At 38.2% G+C, this 21,471-nt stretch overlaps 2 protein-coding genes across 2 annotated transcripts in view; one reads left to right on the top strand and one right to left on the bottom strand.

Annotated features, from left to right (window-relative positions):
• Positions 1-833: 833 nt before the first annotated feature.
• nt5c2l1 (5'-nucleotidase, cytosolic II, like 1) lies at positions 834-8,379 on the top strand. Its single transcript, XM_041059770.1, has 18 exons — positions 834-990; positions 2,145-2,218; positions 2,405-2,522; positions 2,799-2,894; positions 3,685-3,776; positions 4,014-4,071; positions 4,182-4,275; positions 4,377-4,430; positions 4,521-4,604; positions 4,721-4,756; positions 4,836-4,943; positions 5,042-5,108; positions 5,871-6,041; positions 6,131-6,182; positions 6,405-6,465; positions 6,817-6,993; positions 7,096-7,183; positions 7,290-8,379. Exons 1-17 carry the CDS (start codon positions 929-931, stop codon positions 7,180-7,182), a joined length of 1,491 nt encoding a protein of 496 aa, XP_040915704.1. The 5' UTR covers positions 834-928; the 3' UTR covers position 7,183; positions 7,290-8,379.
• A 7,025-nt stretch (positions 8,380-15,404) lies between these two features.
• The window catches only part of sppl3 (signal peptide peptidase 3), a 33,454-nt gene continuing 27,387 nt past the window's right edge, over positions 15,405-21,471 (bottom strand). Inside the window, exon 12 of the transcript XR_005895491.1 lies at positions 15,405-15,419. The gene's annotated coding sequence lies outside the window, so the exon portion shown is untranslated. The remainder of the gene's footprint in view (positions 15,420-21,471) is intronic.

Below are 21,471 nucleotides of genomic sequence, written 5' to 3'. Positions count from 1 at the left end.
ATTATAATTCCGTGTTTCCGCCTGTGTAATATTACATATAGTATAGATGTATCATGCAAATAAAAGTCCCAGCAGACAAGATCTTAAAAGACAAGCTTTTGTTATCATTCAATAAAAATAACTCATTATTTGTTCTGAGCATAGTACTAAAAAAGTGAGGCTTAAAATCAGTGTATAATAAGCAATAAAAGTACTCTTAATTCTTACCTAAAATATGTAACAAACAAAATATTTCCTCTTCGGAGAGACCATTAAACCTGCCTTTATCTATAGTTAATGGTGGTCTAAGTGAATGTGACTGTTCACAGACATCTTTCACTTTTGGTTAAATTCTGCTTCACACAGCGTTGTAGAAGTTTTTCATGAGACAACATGATGGTAACTTTGGTAGCTGGTTCTTTACGCACATGTTGCTATAAATACCCATGCGGTCCAGCCTGTGATGAAACTTATGCCAAATGAATCATTCATTTATATCTGAAATCTTTTGCTTTCATGAAAACGGCTCAGCTGCTCGGGTCACAGCTGCACTGACAGTCTTCAGGAAACTCCTACCAATTACGCAGACGTGCAGCCGCGGCACATGTGTGCGCCTCTGATAACGCAATCTGCACGTCCAAAGCCAAATATCTTACAGGACGAACATGGGGACTAATGCAAAAGGGCCGAGGCTGGATGCGCGTGTCCCGCAACCGCTGACATCACCGAGAAGTAAAGAACCACAGGGAGGAGTTTCAGCCTGCGTACCAAAACTGAAAACAACACTAAAGTCCACGCCTTCAGAATTTGGCTAAACGTGCTCATTTAAATGCCGCTCCAATGACTGACAGCTAAACGTGCTGAGAAGCAGACCAGACCGCAGAGCAGTTGCATGTGAACACACCTCACAGGAGCTGGACGCTTTGCAGCTGCGCAGACAACGGACGCAATGGACACAGACTCCAGCATCTCCCCTGATGTGCCCAAGATGAAGAGAGGCTTTGACCAAAAGTGAGTTCGTCTGTTTCAGGGTAATATCACACACATCACTCTGAAGTTAACAACAGCACCAACCTAACACCCTTTCATCTCAGGGGTTAACTGGTATTTACATGGTCAAAACAAAGGTAATTTGGTTGTTAATATTTCTTTTGTAAATTCTGCTATTATTCACATATTGTTTTCTCTGATGTTACAATAATAATCGCAAATTAGACAATGATAATAGTTTATAACTTCCACCAGTCTCTACTATCTGACACTCTGCTTCTATCACCAAATACCAGTAGATATTGAAACCTGTAGCTGCCCCTCCACAGTAAGTGCTCAGATTCACTCACTCCTTGCCAGCTTTTATTTGCTGGACTGATCTCAGAAGAAAGATCCTCCATGCTCAGCAGCAACACGCTTGCAAAACAAGAGCTTGCAGGTAAATTATTTACTGCAGGAACTCTATATGTATGAACTGTCAGAGAGTGTTGAGACGGGGCCATCCACACTGGAGGTGCTGCAGATAGGCCTCTCTGTCTCTGTCAGGGCTTCACTGATAAAGAGGGGCATCTGGGAGCGAGTGACACAGGAAACCTTGTACAGTTACACCAGTGACCACAACAGTCTGTTAAAAATACATCACGGGTCTTTTTTTTTTTTCTTTTTTTTGATACTCTGCTTGTAACTGGCAGTCATTTCAGTGGTGGAGGTAGTTGACAATGATAACATCTCCAGTCTCCACCCAGCTCCACCCCCCACTGTGGGAGCTTTTTTGGGAGGGGGGCAAGAAATATGGCCTCGGAGCCAAAACTAGAACAAGGTAACTGAGGTTGAAGTGCAGATGAAGTTCTTTAATTTTTTTCTCTATGATGGAAAACAGAAGTAAAAGCAAACATGAGGATACTAATGAAAGATCCAGAAAAGCAACAAATATCCAAAAAAATAAAAATCTCTTCACCTAAGATGACTTTTGCCCTCAGGCCTACATGAACACAGCCTCTGGGCAGAATTAATGCAAACAAGCTGCAACAGACCAAACAATCAAGAAACCTCACTCAGACAAAGCCACCACAGACATGGATTGTGTTGGGAACGCAAAGCATGACATGTCTGAAACACCTTGTCCTGGTCATGTGTCTGCACACTTCACCTGTGCTTTTTGTGTTTGGTCACAGGGTATTTGTCAACAGAAGCCTGACACTGGAAAACATCAAATGCTATGGCTTTGACATGGACTACACTCTGGCAAGTATGTAAAACCACAACACAAAGACCATTGTGTGTAAAAAAAAATATTGTGTCACCGTGAGGAGGCGTTTGTATATAAATCTGAATTCTTTGTACTGGATTCACAATTTTCTCTTGAAACAGGCCATACAATTTACTGGTTTTATGGTAATGGTTTTGCTGAGTGTATGTGGGTGTTTGTTTACAGTATATAAGTCTCCTGACTACGAGAGCCTGGGCTTCGAGCTGATAAGAGACAGAATGGTGTCTATTGGATACCCTCATGAGCTTCTACGCTACACATACGACCCCAGCTTCCCCACACGGTTAGTTCTTAAATCTGCCTCTGTCACAGAAGGGTCCAGTCTCAGTAAAATCCTCCAGGTATCAGATGTACAGAACAAAAATTTGGTGGAGTGAAAGGGACATTTTTACAGGTTTTGTCTTTATAGCTTTTCATATATGTATTTTTTTGTCTCATACCTAGGGAACACAATTTGGGAATTACACAAATTATTATTAAGTCATACTCTCAGGTCATGTCATGTCCTGATAACAATGTTCTCCTTTTCCTTTTACCTCTTTTTCTTTTCCACTTTTAGCGGTGTAGTGATTGACACCATGTACGGGAACCTCCTGAAGGTGGACTCAAACGGGAATATTTTAGTGTGCAGTCACGGTTTCTCCTTCCTCAAAGGGTAAATTAAAATTTTTAGAGAATACAGTACGAAGTTGTTGGCAGTTGTATTGCTACTCTGTAAAGGACTTCACCACCTGTGAAAGACAAAGATAACAATATAACTTGTTAAAGTACAATTTTTAGACACTTGAGATAATTGAGTATTCCCACTTTATGCAACTTTATACTTCTACTCCACTAAAATTCAGAAGCAAACATGTTTTTTCCTCCTCTGGTGTCAATTCTGCAGTAGAGTTAAAAAACCTATGAGCATAAAGAAATATGCCATTACCCAGTAAATCAGCCACCTTTCATAAGCTGCTTGCAGCTTATGGACGTTGGAGCTCTGAGTACTTTTACTATCACAGTTTTACTTACTATTTTTAGTATTTATTTTTGTAGTATAGTATTGCTATTTTTACCTTATGAAAGGATATAAATGGGAAAAAAAATCAACTACAGTTTAATTAAAACCTGACCCATCTTTGTGTTTGGAAGCCATTCCTTCATGGTTATTTGGTGTAAAGGGAGACACAAACCGACTATAATGACTGCAGCATGACAGTCAGCTGAGATGAGCTGACTGAACGTGGTTTTACTTGTTTTATGGTTACAAACCACAGCAGCAGATAAACACAAGTTTTATTTGTCTGCTTTTAATAGATAATCACACGATTTAACAAATACTTTTTTTTTTATAGACCTCAGATTTACATTCATCTACATTTGTTTTCAGATTTTTGTCATTTGAGTGTGTTAGTTGTGTGTGTGGGCATTTTTTATTATTGACTTATGTTTATGTTCAACAGAGAAGACATTCACAACTACTACCCCAACAAGTTCATTCAAAGAGATGATACTGACCGCTTTTACATTCATAACACACTCTTCAATCTGTCAGGTAGAAAATGTACCTTTCTTATTGTTATTTATTTATTTATTAATAAAATTACGGTCATCATAAATATTAGTTATATTTTCCAGTGTAATTCTGACATTTTTTTCTCTTCAGAAATACTCCTCACGTAATAAATGAATACTTTATTTGTCAGAATTTTTAACTAATTTAAAAAGTTATACATGACATAAACAAATAAAAATCTTAGCTACCCTGCCTGTGTTTCCATTCACCCTGCAGAGACTTATCTTTACGCCTGCCTCGTGGACTTCTTCACCAGATGCAGCAGATACACAAAGTGAGTTTATTACCCTCATGAGATTGACTGCTCCTCTCTGCTTCTGTTAGCCCTGAACAATTGCTAAACAAACTTCCACCTCTCTTTCTTTGCTGTTAAATTTCTTTCAGCCTCCTGAAAGGTTACCAGCACGGCGACCTGTTTATGTCGTACAGAAGCATGTTTCAGGATGTTCGAGATGCAATGGACCACGTTCACGATACGGTGAATCAAGTCATATTCTAAATATTACAAGTAGACTCACAGATGCTGCTTATGATCATACTTTCTCTGTATACTAAATGTGAAACCCATGTGCTGCATAGGGAACCCTGAAAGAACGAACTATCAAGAATTTGGAGAAATATGTGATGAAAGACGTGAGTAAACTGACAACATTAGGCACCAAAATCTATTTTATTTTTAAAAGAAAGGCTGAAATCTTCAATGAATAAATGTTTTCTTTACAGCCAAACATTTCTATACTCTTGACTCGGATTAAAGAGGTGGCCAAGGTCTTTCTTGCCACCAACAGTGACTACAACTACACTGAGGTGAGTATATGAATGTGTTTTGTACCATCACTGAAACACTCTGGTGGAGACGTTTGAAATTATTCTTACTAACTATACTGTGTACTATACTGTTTTTTTTCGCCTTCTTCATCAAGGCCATTATGAAATACCTGCTTGAAAGTAACATTAAGGTAAGGCAATTTTACTATTTATTAATATTTTTAGACAATATCACAAGTCATGTGACTTTAACATTATTCTTCAATCTAGTCTGGAAGTCCAAAAAAGTCCTGGCGCTCCTTCTTTGACCTTGTTGTTGTGGACACCAAAAAGCCACTGTTCTTCGCAGAGGGGACTGTGCTGAGACAAGTGGACACGGTATGACAGAGTCTCTAGTACAGCAGATTTACATTAAATTAAAATTTAATTGTTGACCCACAACAGCTTTCAACAGCTTTGCTGTATTTCGGACACAGGACACAGGAAAGCTTCGGATTGGGACTTACACAGGCGACCTCCAGCATGGAACTGTGTACTCTGGAGGTGAGATTCAGAACATTCAGAATGTTTCCTTCCTCTTTGGTTGTTCTGTAAGTTTTTGAGTGTTTAAACATTAGGAATGGGAGCTAAGCTTTACAGATATTATTGCAGAAAATGGGCCTAAACTCCCACGGGCTTATTATTAGGGTTTGGCTGTAATGTGGGTAAAGTTTTGGGGCTGGAAATTAAAATTATGCATTAGGAAATATAATTAGACCCCTAAATACATGCTCACTCTTCATAAGGCTAGCTAAATAATTGTGTGTATGGAAGTAAAAAGAGGCCTTTAGGATTTACATTTTATGAGTAACTAAATACCCAGCTGTAAAGTCACCATTAAAAACTTAATGTTGAAATTTAAATACAGCCGAATTGTATTGTAAAAGTATTTTACTTTAGAATTCATATCACGGACATATTTTATTTTAAAAAAAAAAACATTTTCATCAAGCAATTCTCAACAATCCTCAGATGCTGAAGTTTAAATTTTCTTAAATCTCGACTTTTGGTAGCAGAATTTAACCATTAAAATTTAGTGAGATTTTTTTTTTTAGCCTGACTTGAATTTTATACCCCCCCCCCCCCCCCCCCCTAAAAAAATGACTGAATGAATTTGGGCAACATGAATAAAGATTTAATTTAAGTTATTAAAAATTACATTTTTACTTGTGGGGGTTTGCAAAATATAAATACTGAAATATTTCAAATTAAAGTTTTGAATGTGTAAAATCTAAAATTGTCTTACTTTGTATTTCCTCGTTGCAGGGTCCTCAGACATCGTCTGTGATCTGCTGGACGTCAAAGGTAAGAACATCCTCTACGTTGGAGACCACATCTTTGGAGACATCCTCAAATCTAAGAAACGGCAGGGCTGGAAGACTTTTCTGGTCGTTCCAGAGCTCACCAAGGAGCTGCACATGTGGGACGAGAAGAAAAGTAAGAATACGTAGAGGCCATCATGTCATTGTGTTACTGTGATCATTTTGATGGTACTCAAATTCTTGATGGCTTTCTTGTTTTTTCAGATCTGTTTGAAGAGCTGAAACGTCTTGATGGCTTCCTAGCTGAACTTTACAAGTGAGTTTATGCCCATCTGTTCGTTTTATAAATGTTTATAAGTTTATAAACAGCTGGAATTAATATCGAATGAAATTGAAATGGGCAAATCACTTCCTCTAAAATATTTTTTAGAATATTTGTTTTTTTTTGCTTTTTTGTTTGCTTTCTGCATGAACTACAACACTGTTGCATGACGCAGCGTAGCAGCTGTTAATTGTTCTCTGTGTTTGTGGTTTGAAGGCACCTGGATAGCGGCAGTCGAGAGTGTCCTGACATCAGCACCATTCAGACCCGAATGAAGGTGAGCTCTGTGTTTCATAAACAAAACTTACTCTTTTTAAGTTTTCTATTTTTAAGGGTTACTACAGCTTTGTTATTTTAACCTCATAGGATTCTCTTGTTGTCAAGAGGGCGTCATTTTAATAGGCTGTCATGTTTCTTTCTCATAGCTGAACATTTAGACTGCTCAAAAAAACAGCCAAACGTACAGCTTCACTGTAAACACTTTTGAAAACACTTTATCACAACAGAAACCAAAAACAGGATATCTGTCATTAAGCTGAACAGTTTTGTTTCAGATTGTTTTCTTGTCTTACTACACTCTCTCCAGGCTTTGTTTCTGATGCTGTTGGTTGTTTGTTTGTGCTTGCAGGTGCTTACCCACAGAATGGACATGTCCTACGGCCAGATGGGCAGCCTCCTGCGCAGCGGATCCAGACAGACGCTCTTTGCCAGCCAGCTGATGCGCTATGCAGATCTTTACTCCTCCACCTGCATCAACCTGCTGCACTACCCCTTCAATTACCTTTTCATGGCTCCTCCAGTCCTGGTCAGTCGTCTCCCTTGTTCCAACACCTGCACAGAAACCAAATTTATGTTATTTCATAGTTTATCATGGTGTTCATTCTTCATCTCACTCTCACTATTCCAGATGCCCCACGAAGCAGTAACTCAAAACTCTGCCGACTTTGCTTCGTCAGAGCTCACTTCTGTCACCAACCACACTATCAAAAACTAAGGTTATTATCATTATGATGCAGTATCCGCATTTTACTTTATCTTTACTGAATTCTGTTTATAGTTAAAGTGAAAGGGTCCAATTATTACTATTTCTCTCTTTTGCAGTGCTGACAGCAGCTGACCAAGACATGACAGAAGAAGAACATGAGGAGCCTCTTCAGAAATCTTCTTCTTGTCATGTCACTGGTGATTGTTTGCACCTGTGCACATATGAAGGGCTTGTTGCAGCCATGATGTGCCTCCTATAACACACACACACACACAAACAATAAAAAAAACTAACCTATTGCACCACCTGCTGGATATGAATCGCATTGCCATGTAACGTTTACCAGGTAAACCCATAAATGAAGCTATGTTGAGGTTTTAGGATTCAAAGTAAGAACAGACTCAGGGTTACTGTATATATAAGTGCAAATATGTCTTAATCCTTTTTTTGTTTTTTGTTTTATTACATGAGGTGCAAGTGCACTTTTGATCTGATGTTTGTGTAATGGTTTTTAAGAAGTAACTTTATTTATGTTGTTTGAGCCAATTTTTGTTGAATTATCTCAATAAATCATTCATATAATTTGTTTTCATTGTCTTCACTGAAGTGCAATTTTAACTAAACGTAGGTGTATATGGTATTAGAGGATCTCAGCTAATTTTAAAGGATGCTCATTTAGTCCTTTTATATATTTTATACATTTTTAACATTAAAGAAATACTTTCTGTATTTTTTATATTTTTTCATTATTCTTCATTTTTATATTATTTTTATACTGAGACACATGACACATTGAGTAACCAGGATGCTGTTTCTGGAAAGACACGCTGCTTTTCATATAGTGCTCCAAGCACCACAAACGAACATCTATACCTGTCTAACCTGGGTTAATAAAACCAGAGTAACAAGTAATAGAAGCTGATACAAAAACAAAACAAGACAATACTTTTTTGTGTAAACTGTCCCTTTAAGGTTTTCCTTTGGTAATACATCTGTTCTCCACTGGATGGCAGTGAATCACCTCAGCAACAGAACTGCAGCCCGATCCTTGGGTGTGACTAAATGAACCAAGCTTATTTTATTCACTGCAAACAAGTTTAGACTTCTACCTGATTTTTCATTTCAATTTTTCTGTGACAGTAAAATATGTGTTCTCATAAATCTCAAATGTAAATACTGCAGCTCGTCTGCTTCGTCTGTCTTTAAACCGATGCCTGTTTTTGTGTTTCTTCTAATAAAACTAATCTTATTTTGCTCATGTCATAGTGGCAATAGGTGCTGGTGTCAGGAGCCTTCAGCAGTATCTTCACTCACTGAAAAACAAAACAAAACAGTGGAATAATCCAAATTTGATATTTGTGCTGCTTTTAACACATAAACCCTGGTATGCACTCACACACACACATTGAAACACACACAAACCTGTGAATTATTGTAGCACACACACTCTGTGTTTACCTCTTGGTCTCCCTTTGGTTCAGATAGTCCTGCTCCCATGAGAGCTGGACCTTTATCAAGATATAGCTGAGAGGAATTTGCACATACCCCCCCCACACACACACACACATACTGCTGGAAACACACTTTACTATATGATATCAGTGCCTACATGTGAATATGTATAAGCTGTTTTTTCACACAGGAAATGATACATTGTTCTCACGGGGCTCAAGTGTGAAGAATATCACAGTTTTCCTGTTGTGTTCCTGTACAGCTTTATTTACGCAGCATCACGTGCATTTCACTCTGCAGAAAATCTTTACAGCAGCTACAGCGTTCTTCAGAGCTGAAACTTTAGTGTAAAGACACTGGAGGGAAGAAAGAAACATCATTTTACTAGTTCATTAGTGTGTTGTGTGTTTCCAACTCCACATGCAACTGAATTAAAAAAACAACTTCAACAACACGCACCGACCTAACTCATTCATAGTCTAGTTTTATCATTTCTTGTCAGTGAAGATCTTTAGATTTCGAGACACTTGCTGCTGCATAGTTTTGGTCTTTCAAATAAAACACAAGGGGAAAGTCCAAATTAGGAAACGCCCACTGCATTTATTGGCACCTCCTCCTTGTAAACACACACACATACACACACACACACACATTTCCTAAATGATTTCATTTCCTGAATGGGAGCTATTTCAGTTTATTTGGATTTCCCTTGTCATTGTCTGCTTGTCGCCTGGATTTATTGTTGTTGCTTGTTTCTTTTCTTCATTTTATTCAATTTGTCACGTTTTATTTTCTCACCAGCTTTCATCTGCACTAGCTACTATTTAATTTGTTTTCCAGACCAGTAATCCATTAAGTTTTATCATCATTCTCTGACATTTCATGTTTAAGGACGCGGGGTAATAATCCCCACCAGTATTTTGATACAACATTCTTTATTTAAACTTTCATTATGTAATTTATTGTTCATTGTACGAATGAATGACTGTGTCCGAGTCATCAAAGTGAAGCCAGATCTTTGATTCTGCACTACATCTGCTGTCCTTTGGATGGCATTAAACTGCCACTCTGCTGCTGAACAGACTTTAATTGAAAAATGTGGAGCTGAATGAGGAGTCTGACACCAGGCAAACTGCCACTTACATGACTGAAGATAGACAGGACATTTTCATTTTAACTACCATCCTTAATTTATCCTTTAATAGACTAAATGGCTGCAGCAAACTGTAGGAAATGATGGTAAATATATCACATCCCTGCTGTGTAACGTGTGGTCAATTGTGCCTCAAAAAAATCTTTAACTGTCAGTGAAAAGAAACTCCCAAACAATGATATTGGCCCTCAACATAAAAACACTTATTTTCACTGGTTTTTACAACACTAGTTTCTCTCTGATGGGAGCTAAACCTTTGGAAAGAAAGAACTAAAATTGACTTTTGGTCACACACTCATCCAGACAAACACGCATGCATACCTTTTCTTACTCTGTGACCCCCACCCCACCCCACCCCACCCCATCCCCCCTCTTCCTTTCTTCCCCACAACACAATAACACAATACACATTACACTGCAGTGTGACACAAGAGCTGTCTTCTCATATAGAGAGTACCTGTACAACCGAGGTGTGAAAAGTATCAGTTTCTCTGTACTGTTGTTTAGAGTTTCACCCACATATCATTCAGCAGTAATATCTGTTTACCTTCAAATAATAAAAGTAGCTAACAACACCTTTAATAATGATATGAACATAGTGGGAAGAGAGAGGATGTCCCCTGAACATGATTTCAGTTTGATCATTTCACAAAACATGAGAAACCATTTTTGCAAATGACATCACAGTGACCCAAAGGCAAAATTTTAAGCCAAAACTGACAGTGTGTGTGTGTGTTCCAGGGAGAGAAACTGGTTGCTCAACCTCAAAAATATAAATCAGTTATCAAAGTAGCAAAAAGTGGCATGCCACCAAAGCGGTCGGCATCTGCAGCACTTCATATTTTATTAAAATATCGTTGCTAAAGCATTTCAGCCGGAGGCCTCCCTCACTAACTTTTGGTTCTCAGCATTATCAGCATTTTGTTTCGTGGCTTTACATTTACAATGTAAAATATGTATGTTATTCAAATGATTGATTTTCTCAGAGGTCACCAAACAATAAACTTTGTTAAAATTTTCATCTTCTGAATTTTTTCCATTTAAGTTTCTTTAAAATTAAGTGGAAATATGACACATTTCCACTAAATGAAATAGTCAAACTTTTTTTTTGTGTGTGTGCCATAACATCAAACAGACATACATTTAGAGATATTAAGCACATTTTACAAATTCAGCTTGAGTATTTGGGGTCTTTGGAAACTTTGGGTTTTCGCTGCAACTAAAAACAAAGTTATGCACGTCTGAACAAAGTTTCATGAGTTTATATAAGATATTAAAAGTTGATTGTGAGGTGAACATTAAAAACGCACTAACAACACTAAATCACACTGCTGACATATTTTCACCACCACTAAGCAAGCAGGGTGTTTTTACTTAAACATGGAGATTTCCATGTTTAAGTAAAAATGTGATTTATAAATATTATTATGGAATAATCAGATTTTCTTTCAATGTTTAGTTTATTTGTTGTTGTTTTCTAATTCTTTAATACACCAGTCACTCAGGTATAAAGGTATCAGACTGGCTATTTGAAGTTTGTGTCAGATTTTTTCCCCCACATCTGATAACCTATCAACTCGTTTCTTTCAAACATCAAATTTTACTTTTTGAATTTGTTATTCCAAGAAAAATGTTAACAACTCATGAACTTAATCATCTTTATTCAGAGAGAAGGCAACAGATACAAATAGCAGCACTTTCTTTCATCCAAAATGTTTCATAAATGACAAAAAAATAAATATACAATTAACCTTGTATATTAATGTTTTATATTCCATATTAATGCCAAATGTTTGAATCACAGCTTTTCTTTTCTCCCCAACACTTTTCTTTTTCTTCCCCAACAAATTCTCCTACAGTGATTTCATTTGTTAAAAAAAAAAAAAATCTTCATTAGCAACAATGGAATGAAAACAAATCCACTCATGAACAGCAGGCCCATAAACACATTACAAAAGGAAAAAACTCCAACATTTGTTTTATGTGAAGCTGTTTGAGTACGTTGTGTTTTATGTATTTAATGAAATGCAGCTGTCATTATCTCATTACCTTGTATTCTCTGTAGTTTAATCTGCACTGTGGCTTCTCTAATTCACATTCAAAGCTGCTCAAAAAGCACTGCTGACATGTTGGGTTTCATTGCAGGATACTTGCTGCTCCATGCAGTCAGATAACTGCAGAAGCACCACCGTCCCCCATTCCACACATTCCAGGATTTCCCAGCAAGCATTGCAAGCAAGCCTAAACAAGTCACGTTCTTTACTCAGGCAGAATTTCACACAGTCAAGTGACTGAGGTCTCCTTTTGCTTTCCTTTCAGTGTGCAATCACTTCAATATACTTTTACATTTGAGTCACTTCTTCCAAAATTCAAGGCTTTTTTTTTTTTTTTACATAATAAGACCTTACAAACCTTTAAACACAGTCACAACAATCTGTCTTTAACCTGAAACCTTGTACTGCAGCAGGATAATCTGTGCCACAAAATTATGTTTCCTTTCCGTTTTTAATAATTACTCCTGTCCTTCTGCATCAGCTTGTAACAGCAACTGGACTGTGGTTAAACATTTCCACCCAGAGAGGTCTGCCGACAGTCATCAAAACAAACAAACCTCTTTACTCTCTTACTTTAGGGTTCAAACATGAGGCACACACAGGAGCAGTGACACCTAATCTCAACACAGAAAGAAGGAAGGAGAAGAGAAGGAAAAACGCGAGGGGGAGAGGGGGCCTTGCTCCCTACATTCCTCCCAAACGTCCCCTCCCCCCATCGACCTGCTACCACTGAGGATGCTCAAAAACACACATCAACCTCTCCCCCACCCTCCTTTCTCCCCCCCCCCCCCCCCCCCCCCCCCCCCCCCACCCCATTTGCTTATTTTACCATCACTGATACACACTGCCCCAGTGTTTGGTGTGACAACAAAACAACATGCAGGTAAAGAAAAAGACAGAGGACTGAACTCCATTGAAAAAACTGTGGCTTTAACAGAGAATTCTTTCAGCATTAAAAAACAGAAAAACTGAAAATCAAGTTCAGATAAAGGGAAAAAAATTCAGGTATTAAGCATCAGGATTATATTTTTGTTGACTATTATTCATTTTAAATTTGTCTTCACTTACAGATTTGCTCCTTTGATGTTCAGTTGATTTGTATTTGACTTTACATCATTAGCAACATTTTTCATGAGCTGTGATGTGCTGTAAATTAAAAGGTGTGTTAAATGATGACTTCCAATCAATATCCCATCACACAAGATGGACAAAAATCAATATTATACTTTTTAGGGGGGAAAAGCTTTATGTAATTTGTTTTCCTTCATTAAAATGCCTTATTCCTAAATGTACACTGGTTTGACTGCAACTACTACTTTAAATTTAGGTCACGAGTGCTTATGTCAGCCTACATATGTGTGTAAACACTCTGTAAATACAGCACTGGGTAAACAGTTTAGCAGGCTTTTGCTCTGCACCACCACCTGCTATCAGTCCTCAGTTCCACTTCTATACAAACTCATTCCAAACGAGCCCTTTAGCACCAGTTTAGTGTGAGCTGAGGCCAAATGCTATGACAATACTATTGCACTGCTAGAATGGATGGTACAGTAGTGCAACATTGTCAAAGCAGCTGACCTCAGCATGTGTCAGCACGTGGACATGGGGACAGCCATTCTTCACTGCCAAACTCCAATTACATTTAAATAAGCAACAATGCTGTTTGTCTAGATGGGTGTTTAAAAAAATTTTTTTTTTTAAAGAACCAAAAGAAAGAAAAGCAAAGTACTGAAATGTTCAAATCATGTTGAAATTAAATTCACCTGGTTTCTTTTAGGTTAAAGTAAATGCAGGCTATAAGCTAAATTAAAGACAAATTAAGCATCTTTAAGCCTTCAAAATAAAGCACAGTAACAAAATGGAGCTAGTTTGTTTTTTGTTTTTTTACATTATGAGACACAGTTTCTCAAAAACACACACAATCACATTTAAGGACGCCCTCATAGCTCCATGTGTAGGTTAAGAGTTAAGGCAGTAAAGGGAGGTGTGGGCCTCTGTTTCATCAGCCAATGCCCTTTTAATATTGCACTGCTCATCTCAATGTCCAGTAGTGCAACAGAAAAAGGGCAGTGGACAACAACATGGACACCATCAGCATCCACTGCACATACTGACTCAACTATCCACCTTTTTCTCCCAAAAAAAAAAAAAAAAAAAAAAAAAACCAAAACACTGAAATATACCCCTATACCACTAATAAATACATCACACTCTCCTGTGCTTTTATTTTAAAACTACAGTTGCATCACAAAATAATCAATGGCAGAAAAAGTCAAAAGTTTGCAAACTGCTGACATTTCTTTTTTGTAGTTTCCTCTGCATAAAACCAGCCTCTTATGGACACATTTTTATTTTTTTTTTTTTTGCTCTAATTATGCCTCTGAGGGAATCAAAAGTTAGAATATTACAGTTAAACAATATAACTTTTCAATGGTGGAGTTAAATGAGCTTCCTAAATTAAACAGCATTGGTTACTCTCACCCTGGGAGAATGGGAATTTCCCAGCATGTGGGCCCATACTTTTCTCTCCTGTGAATGACATGCATTCTAATTTTGGGGGAGAAATGGGAGGTTGGAGACAGGGGGGGGCACACACTCCCAAAGCTTTCAGAGAGCCACAGGCTGCCACCCTCACTCGGAAATATATTTTTTATCATTTCGGTTTTATCATTCTTTAATCCCTACTTATCTCCTAAAACAAACACAAGAAGAATACGACGAAATAAATTAACTGACTTCTTCAACAAAACGACAAAAACTTTACATTGGGAGGAAAGAAAAGTTGCTTCACTCAATTAGGGTGAAATTGCTAAACAATAAAGTGTAACAGCCCCTAAAATAAAAGCAAAGTAGGTCCTGCAACTTTGCACAATTAATGCGTGGTTACACAACACAGAATCTATACCATTACAGAAAAAAAGGACGCTGGAAATCTCTAGAACACCGTGTAGCTCTCTCATGCCCGGTCCGTCTGATTATTCCTTTAAAGCACATCAAGGTGTTCCTGTTTTTCTTTTCTTGTATATTTTATATATATATATTTTACCTGTTCTTGAAAGCTCTACGTTCTCTCCGCCATACATCTCTGAGAGCGGCCTATACGCCTCCTTCACGTTAGAAGCACTGGATCTGCTCTGCAAGCCATTCCTGCCAGCTCACAAGCCCCTCAGTACAATACTGACGACTTGTTAGATTGCACAACAGCCTATAGGCTGCATACGCACGCCAGCACCGTGAAAATGTCCCCCCTCAGAGACCCATTACACTACGATAACAGCCCAATAAGGTGCAGGGCGCGTTTATCTGTCCACAAGGCGTTAAATCGTGTCCTGATCAAGTTTTGAAGCGAGCTTCCAGATGCGCAGCGCGCAGGACTGAATCAACTCTTACGGCTGTTTTCCTCCCTGAAGTCTCATAAATAAACACTTAATCTTCACATCTCGACCTTTGCAACTTCCAAGTCTGAGCTGAGCTCCTGACAATTTACGCAAAAAAAAAAAAAAAATCGGCTACAACTCACAGTGTGCAACCTCAACCTCAAACGCCCCCCACCACCAGCACCACCACACACACATACATACACACACCTCCCCCCCTCCGCACTCCTCCTCCCCCGTCCTCCTCTCTCTCCACAACCACCTCCTCCTCCAAAATCATGAATAGTATCTAGCCAAGGGAGGGACAATCCGTTATAGGCAAAAAGAGAAGGGGGAAAAAGTTGTCCATAAAACAAAGAAAAGCAACCCTCTCCACAAACCACACTTCACGGTCCGCTGCTTTGAGGATTCGCGGCGTCATTCCTAAAAGGCTGGGAGCGAAAAGAGATCAAATCTGCGCAGCTCGAAGAGTCAGAAAAATCGCAAGTCTTCCACGCACAAGCACACGGCCTCGCAGATCCGGACTCCATCTTTGACTACTTGACATTCAGAGCCTGCCGGAGCAAATTCCTCGTTTGCATGCCTCCCACTGATTGGCCTCTTCTTGCGCTAGTCTTTGCTATATGATGAGCCATTGGTTTGGTTTCGGCGTGTTCAACATTTCCAGCGGGCACCGGATTGGTTGCGCGCTGGGAAGCGTCACACCGTACAACGAATACCTGATTATTTGACTCCCATTCACAAATTTCTCATCATCTCCACTCACTGTATCTGGATACTTGATCACTAATTATTGTAGTTACTGTTTGGCGCAAAAAATCTTTTGTGCAGTTACAAAGCCGGTTATAATTAGCCTGTAATTGGCCTCCGGAGGGACATTAACGCTGTTCATTACTTCAAATATGGACTGAGCCGAGGTTATCTACTCACACAGGCAGCGAGGATGAGGCCTACAATACTGATCGATTTAAAATAATCGATTTCGATATGAATACACACACACAGGCATAAATCTGACTCTTAATTCCCGACAATATGTCTCCAACTGTGCACTTAGCAAGCTTTATTAAAATAAAAAGTTAAGTAAGATAACGAATTCTAAAAGTTGCTCAGAGTTCCCAGTTTGAGTGAGAATATGAAGAATAAGCATGCATGATATAGTTTCTGAGGGATCAATGGTTGGATCAGACTCACACGGTGCTGGAGGCGGACCCAGTGGGCGCCTCGGCCCCTTGCGAAGCTTTGATTGACGCACAGAGAGGAGTAGCGGGCTGTGAAATTTGGCATTCCTGGCCAGAGGAGCTGAAATAATGGCATTATCCAGTGGGAGAGGGCCCACTTTTTACTCCCCACACACCCACCCGACTCCATCCCACTCAGAAGGGATCTGATTGTGCAGCCAGTCGGCAAAAAAATGTTTGATGTAAGGCGGGGCATGATGGATCCGGTGAAGGTTTGGAGCAGTGATGCCCCCTCTGCCTCTTTACACACAGAGGCTTTTTCCAGTGACTCTCCTCAAACTGGACTGAAAGTGTCCTGTCAAAGTTTAGGACACAAAACCAAAGTTAACTTCGGCAGCTGGACATGATTCATTTTGTTATTGATCTAATTATATCCTCTGATTTCACAACTGCTGCCAAAATTGTATGTGTACATGTTTTCACTTCCTATTTCACAAACTGATAAAACAGACAGAAAGGAAATTCACACCTAAAAGCCTGAGAGGTTATTTAATGAATCTGAAATACAGACACCCATGATCATTGTGAAATCATCATGAAAAAAATAAAATGAAATAAAATCAGGATGAGGTGTTTATATTGTGGAAAGGAGTGAATCCATGTAATGTGAAAATAGAAAGTTGTAGCTATTTTTCACACGAGATGAGATTCATTTCTGAGATACAACAATTTCAAAAAGTATTTAAATAAATGAAATGATTCGGTGTGGATTAAGGATTGGCTGAAAGATTTGAAATCTGATTTCATAGGGGACACAAATGAATCATAATCCACAAGTTCATCCCCAGTTTCCTCGTAAACCTTCAAAAATGTTTCAGAAGTGATTAAAAAGTATTTTAAAAACATCACAGAAGTGTGATCACTTTAGTTGCTTTTCCCTTCACCAACACACGGTTGTTAAAATCATTCCACCATGGAAAGGACACAGCAGGCAACACAGCTAATGTTTGATATGAATAATTGATTTGTTGAAATGATTGTTTGTTCATATGTTTTTGTGGCTTTAAAACTGAGTAAACATAGTGAAGTTCATTCACAGATGTTAGTTTTTCGACGTTGACAAAGTAAAATGAACAAAGTTCAAGAGCTACTGAAAGATACTTTAAGATTTTCCACCAGATTTATGGAATTAAAATGTGCAATGAATTATATATTTACATTTTTAAATCAAACACCATCTGGTAAGAGGAGATAAAGAAAAGGTCATTTATTCATTTGCCAATTTTTACGTCATCAAATTTACAGATATCCTTGCATCAGTTTTTGTTATTGTCGTTGTCCAGTTGTGTGTATGTATTTAAGGATGTGTTAAACCATGACGCTCAATTGTGTGTAATTAAAATTTAATGTTTTTTAACTCTTCAAATGAGGAAATCCTCCCTGCTGTTGAATAACAAGAAATTAAACAATAGTGAAACAATAAAAATTATTAATTACTAATTGTAAAATCTGCCTGTACTTACAGAAATCCAGTAAAACAGTTGAGGAAAGACACCAAATCAGTTTCATATGTTTATTTCTAACATGTGTTTTCAGATTTTAATGCCACATTTGGCTATTTTTTTTTTTAAGTTTTCCAAATGAAAACATGCTCCACAACTGTCACATTTAAAAAATTAACTATTAATTAATTGAGTGATTTCAAAGCAGTGACACTGAATATATTTTCCTGTTGTTGAAAATGCAGCTTCCACTGAAAACAGGCCTACAATCCGAATAATAATTTGTCTGAGTAGTAATACAATTCCTAAGGTGTGATTGTGAATTAATTGCTTTCTTAGCTCACTTTATATACATTCCTGTCATGTGAAGGACTAATGTGATCTCACCAAATCAGACAATTAGAACAAATGTATTTCTTTAAAAATTGTAATCATATCTGAAGAGATTTAACGATTACATTTTCTTTCATTTTACAAATGTTTTCCTGTTTGGTTGCATTTTTAAAAAAGTTTTTGTGAAAAGAATGTTTTAAAAAAACAAAGACAATAACAATAAAAGTTATTTAATACATTTAATGTACAGGAAAATATAGGAGGTCTGGAGCATTTTGACTTGGACCTTGTTTAAAGCAGATAAATAGAGAAAAGAACAGAGGAAAAACAGAGACAAAAAAATCAGCTTCATGTCTTTGGAAAATGTTTCTTCTTAAAATGAGCCTGAGGGGAAAGTGCCACAAACTACCACTCCCTGCTGAACGGCCTGACTTTAAACTGCTGCCTGTGTGAGGTATCATGGGGGCTGAGAAAAGCCTTTTAAACATGGGAGTTATTGTTCCCTCCTTTTTTTTCCAACCTCCCATCCTCCGAAAATGTACCTCCTTTCTTCCTCTGCCCTTTAACCTCTCCCAACCCCCATCCCTCCATCTCACGTCTCTCTCCACATTTCCCCTCTCCTCTCATCGGCCGAAGACCAAACAGCCATGATGGATCGTCATTGATAATTTCCAACCAGAAAAAAAAAAAAGGAAAAAAAAAAAAGGTTAATGGAGAAGTTTTTTTCGGGGGTGGGAAGTGGGTTTTCTGCTACATCTTTTTCATGAACTAGTAGTAGTAGTAGAGGTAGTAGACCCCACCTCGAGCACCGAGCCCCTGTGCACCCTGTCTCTTCCAAAGAGGGTTCCCCTCCCCTCCCCTCCCCTCCTCCTCCCCCCTCTGCCTCCCTCTTGAAACAGACTCTATGGACTGCATGCATGACATTCCAGCTGTGTGGGTGGCACAGCCTTTTACAGCGTCTCCAACAGTACACAGGGCTCCTAAAGCACAACAGCAGAGGAACCTCGACCCATGATCCATCCTCAGATAGACTTCTTCCCTCAGGAGCTTGGGTGTGATCTCCATTCTCCTGGATTTCACCTGGGAAATCTCATGAGAAATGTTATTGGTTTGCTATTTAAAGGCCCAGAAGTTCGTAGGACAGGATGTGTGAAACAACATATTTCTTTCCTTTTTTGTCTGAAAGCCTGATCTTCTGTTTGGAGACCCCAGGCCCCCTCTACCAGCTCAAAAAACATTCTTGGGATTGTTCTTTTTTAATACCTTGGTTCTTCATGTGTGCTCCTCAGTGATGGACGAAGAACTCAGATGCTTTACTCAAGTATACCACAATGTAAAAATACTGAATTACACTTAATGTCCTGCAATCAAAATTTTATTCAAGTAAAACTACAGTTTTATCAGAAATGTATTTACTTAAAGTAGTAGAAAAACGTAAAAGCACTAATTTTGCATACAGGCCTATTTCAGTTTTTTTTTTTGTTTTTTTTTTTTTTTGGTTATTTATATTACGTTGTTGGCATGTTATCATTGATTCATTAAAATGTAAACAGTGTTTAATGTTGTGTAGGGTTGAGGCTGGGCTAATTTTGTAACTACTTTCTATGCTGTTGTGTAGATTAGTTTATAAAAATGCATCATATTTCATCAGTCCATCACATTTTGTATCTAAAATCTCTCGCAATTCCAGTCACACGAAAGCAGTGGACCCAAAAGTAACGTAAAAAATGGACATTCTTAAGTAAAGTACAAGAATCTCATAATTATACTGAAGTACAGTGCTTGAGTAAAGGTTCTTCATTTTATATGAATTGAAAAGAAACATGATTTTTTGCCTCAGAAAACAGCACATGACTTCTATTTGGGGTCTCAGAGATCTCATTTATACGACAGTTAAATATAATGGATTTTCATCTGTTTTATATGTGCTATTGGTGAACTTTTTTACAAAAATCTCTAAAAATAAGTCCATTTGGATTTCTGTCACTGGAGTTTTAAAGTTTGTTCATAAGAGCTCTAACAGGGAATTAAAGCTCTGATGAGTAACATCACTGTGTTGTTTTTGTCTCTGAATGAGTTTCTGGCAAACAAAAGGAACGTGTTTATTAATGCATAGCTCATATGACAATTAACACAAGAAATATTCTGTATTTGTAATAACAGCAATAGTTTATGATCATATCCATATTCTGTCACCTTCACCAAAAACCCAGTTTGTGGATCACCACTTCAAAACTCATTGGCAGTCTGGAGTTTAATGAGGTCAGAAGAAAAGATATTTAATGGAAAAAATTGGTTGATTTTATAATTATAATTATTGTTGTTATGTCAAACTTAGAGCACTGGGGTTTGACGCACGATTTGTTGTGTAAATTGCTGAAATGTGAACCCATCTTCTTTTAATTGGCTGGGGGTTTTTTTTTTCGCATTAGTTGAATTTTTAAACTCCCAAATCCAAATATTTCTGCACACACTGACTTGTGATTCACTCTTGTGTCCTGTTAGGATATCAAGTAAAGTCAATTTTATTTGTATAGCTCAATGTCACATGTCACAAATTTACCTCAAGGGTCTTCACAATCTGTACAACACACAACAGCCTTTATCCTGTGACATAGTTTAGCTATGGAAACCCCCCCGACCCCCAAAAACTGACATCATATGTAGCAGTGATAATTTCATTAATATTATAGCCACCATATCCTTCCACCAAATGACTTTCAGAGGCAGCAACTAACGGAAGAACTAAACAAACTCCACTTCCTTACACTGACACACTTCCACTCCACAACACCCTCCATTAAATCAATTAGTCATGATCCCACAGGATTATTACAGAAGTTTATTTACGTCCCAGATTGTGATCTGCTGGTGGTAGATGCTGATTTTTAACCTCCAACGACAAACACCAAACCTCATCTGTAACTCACAGCCACCCGATAAGTGTACATCGAGCTTGTTTTTCACCCTTTCCACCGGGCGAGTGCAGGAGCAGAGTCCAAAGGATGAAAAAACTCAACCCCATTAACTGAACTTCAGAGGAATTCCTCACTTTACATACGGAATGCACTTTAGGTCAAAGGGCAAAGGGCCAGAGGGGAATCCACCCGCGCCCAGGCAGGCAGGCCTTATTTAAACAAGCCAGGAATGCCTGGTTGGAAGAGGGGAGAAGAAGAAGAAGGGGAAGGAACCTCTCTGCCATTAACATGAGCAGGGGGCACCGCCAATAAATACCAGCACTTTTTA

This window comes from Toxotes jaculatrix, chromosome 16 (assembly GCF_017976425.1).
Source record: "Toxotes jaculatrix isolate fToxJac2 chromosome 16, fToxJac2.pri, whole genome shotgun sequence".
Taxonomy (NCBI): domain Eukaryota; kingdom Metazoa; phylum Chordata; class Actinopteri; family Toxotidae; genus Toxotes; species Toxotes jaculatrix.
Note: the sequence above shows the minus strand (reverse complement) of the source record. Positions and strands in the feature narration are given on the sequence as shown.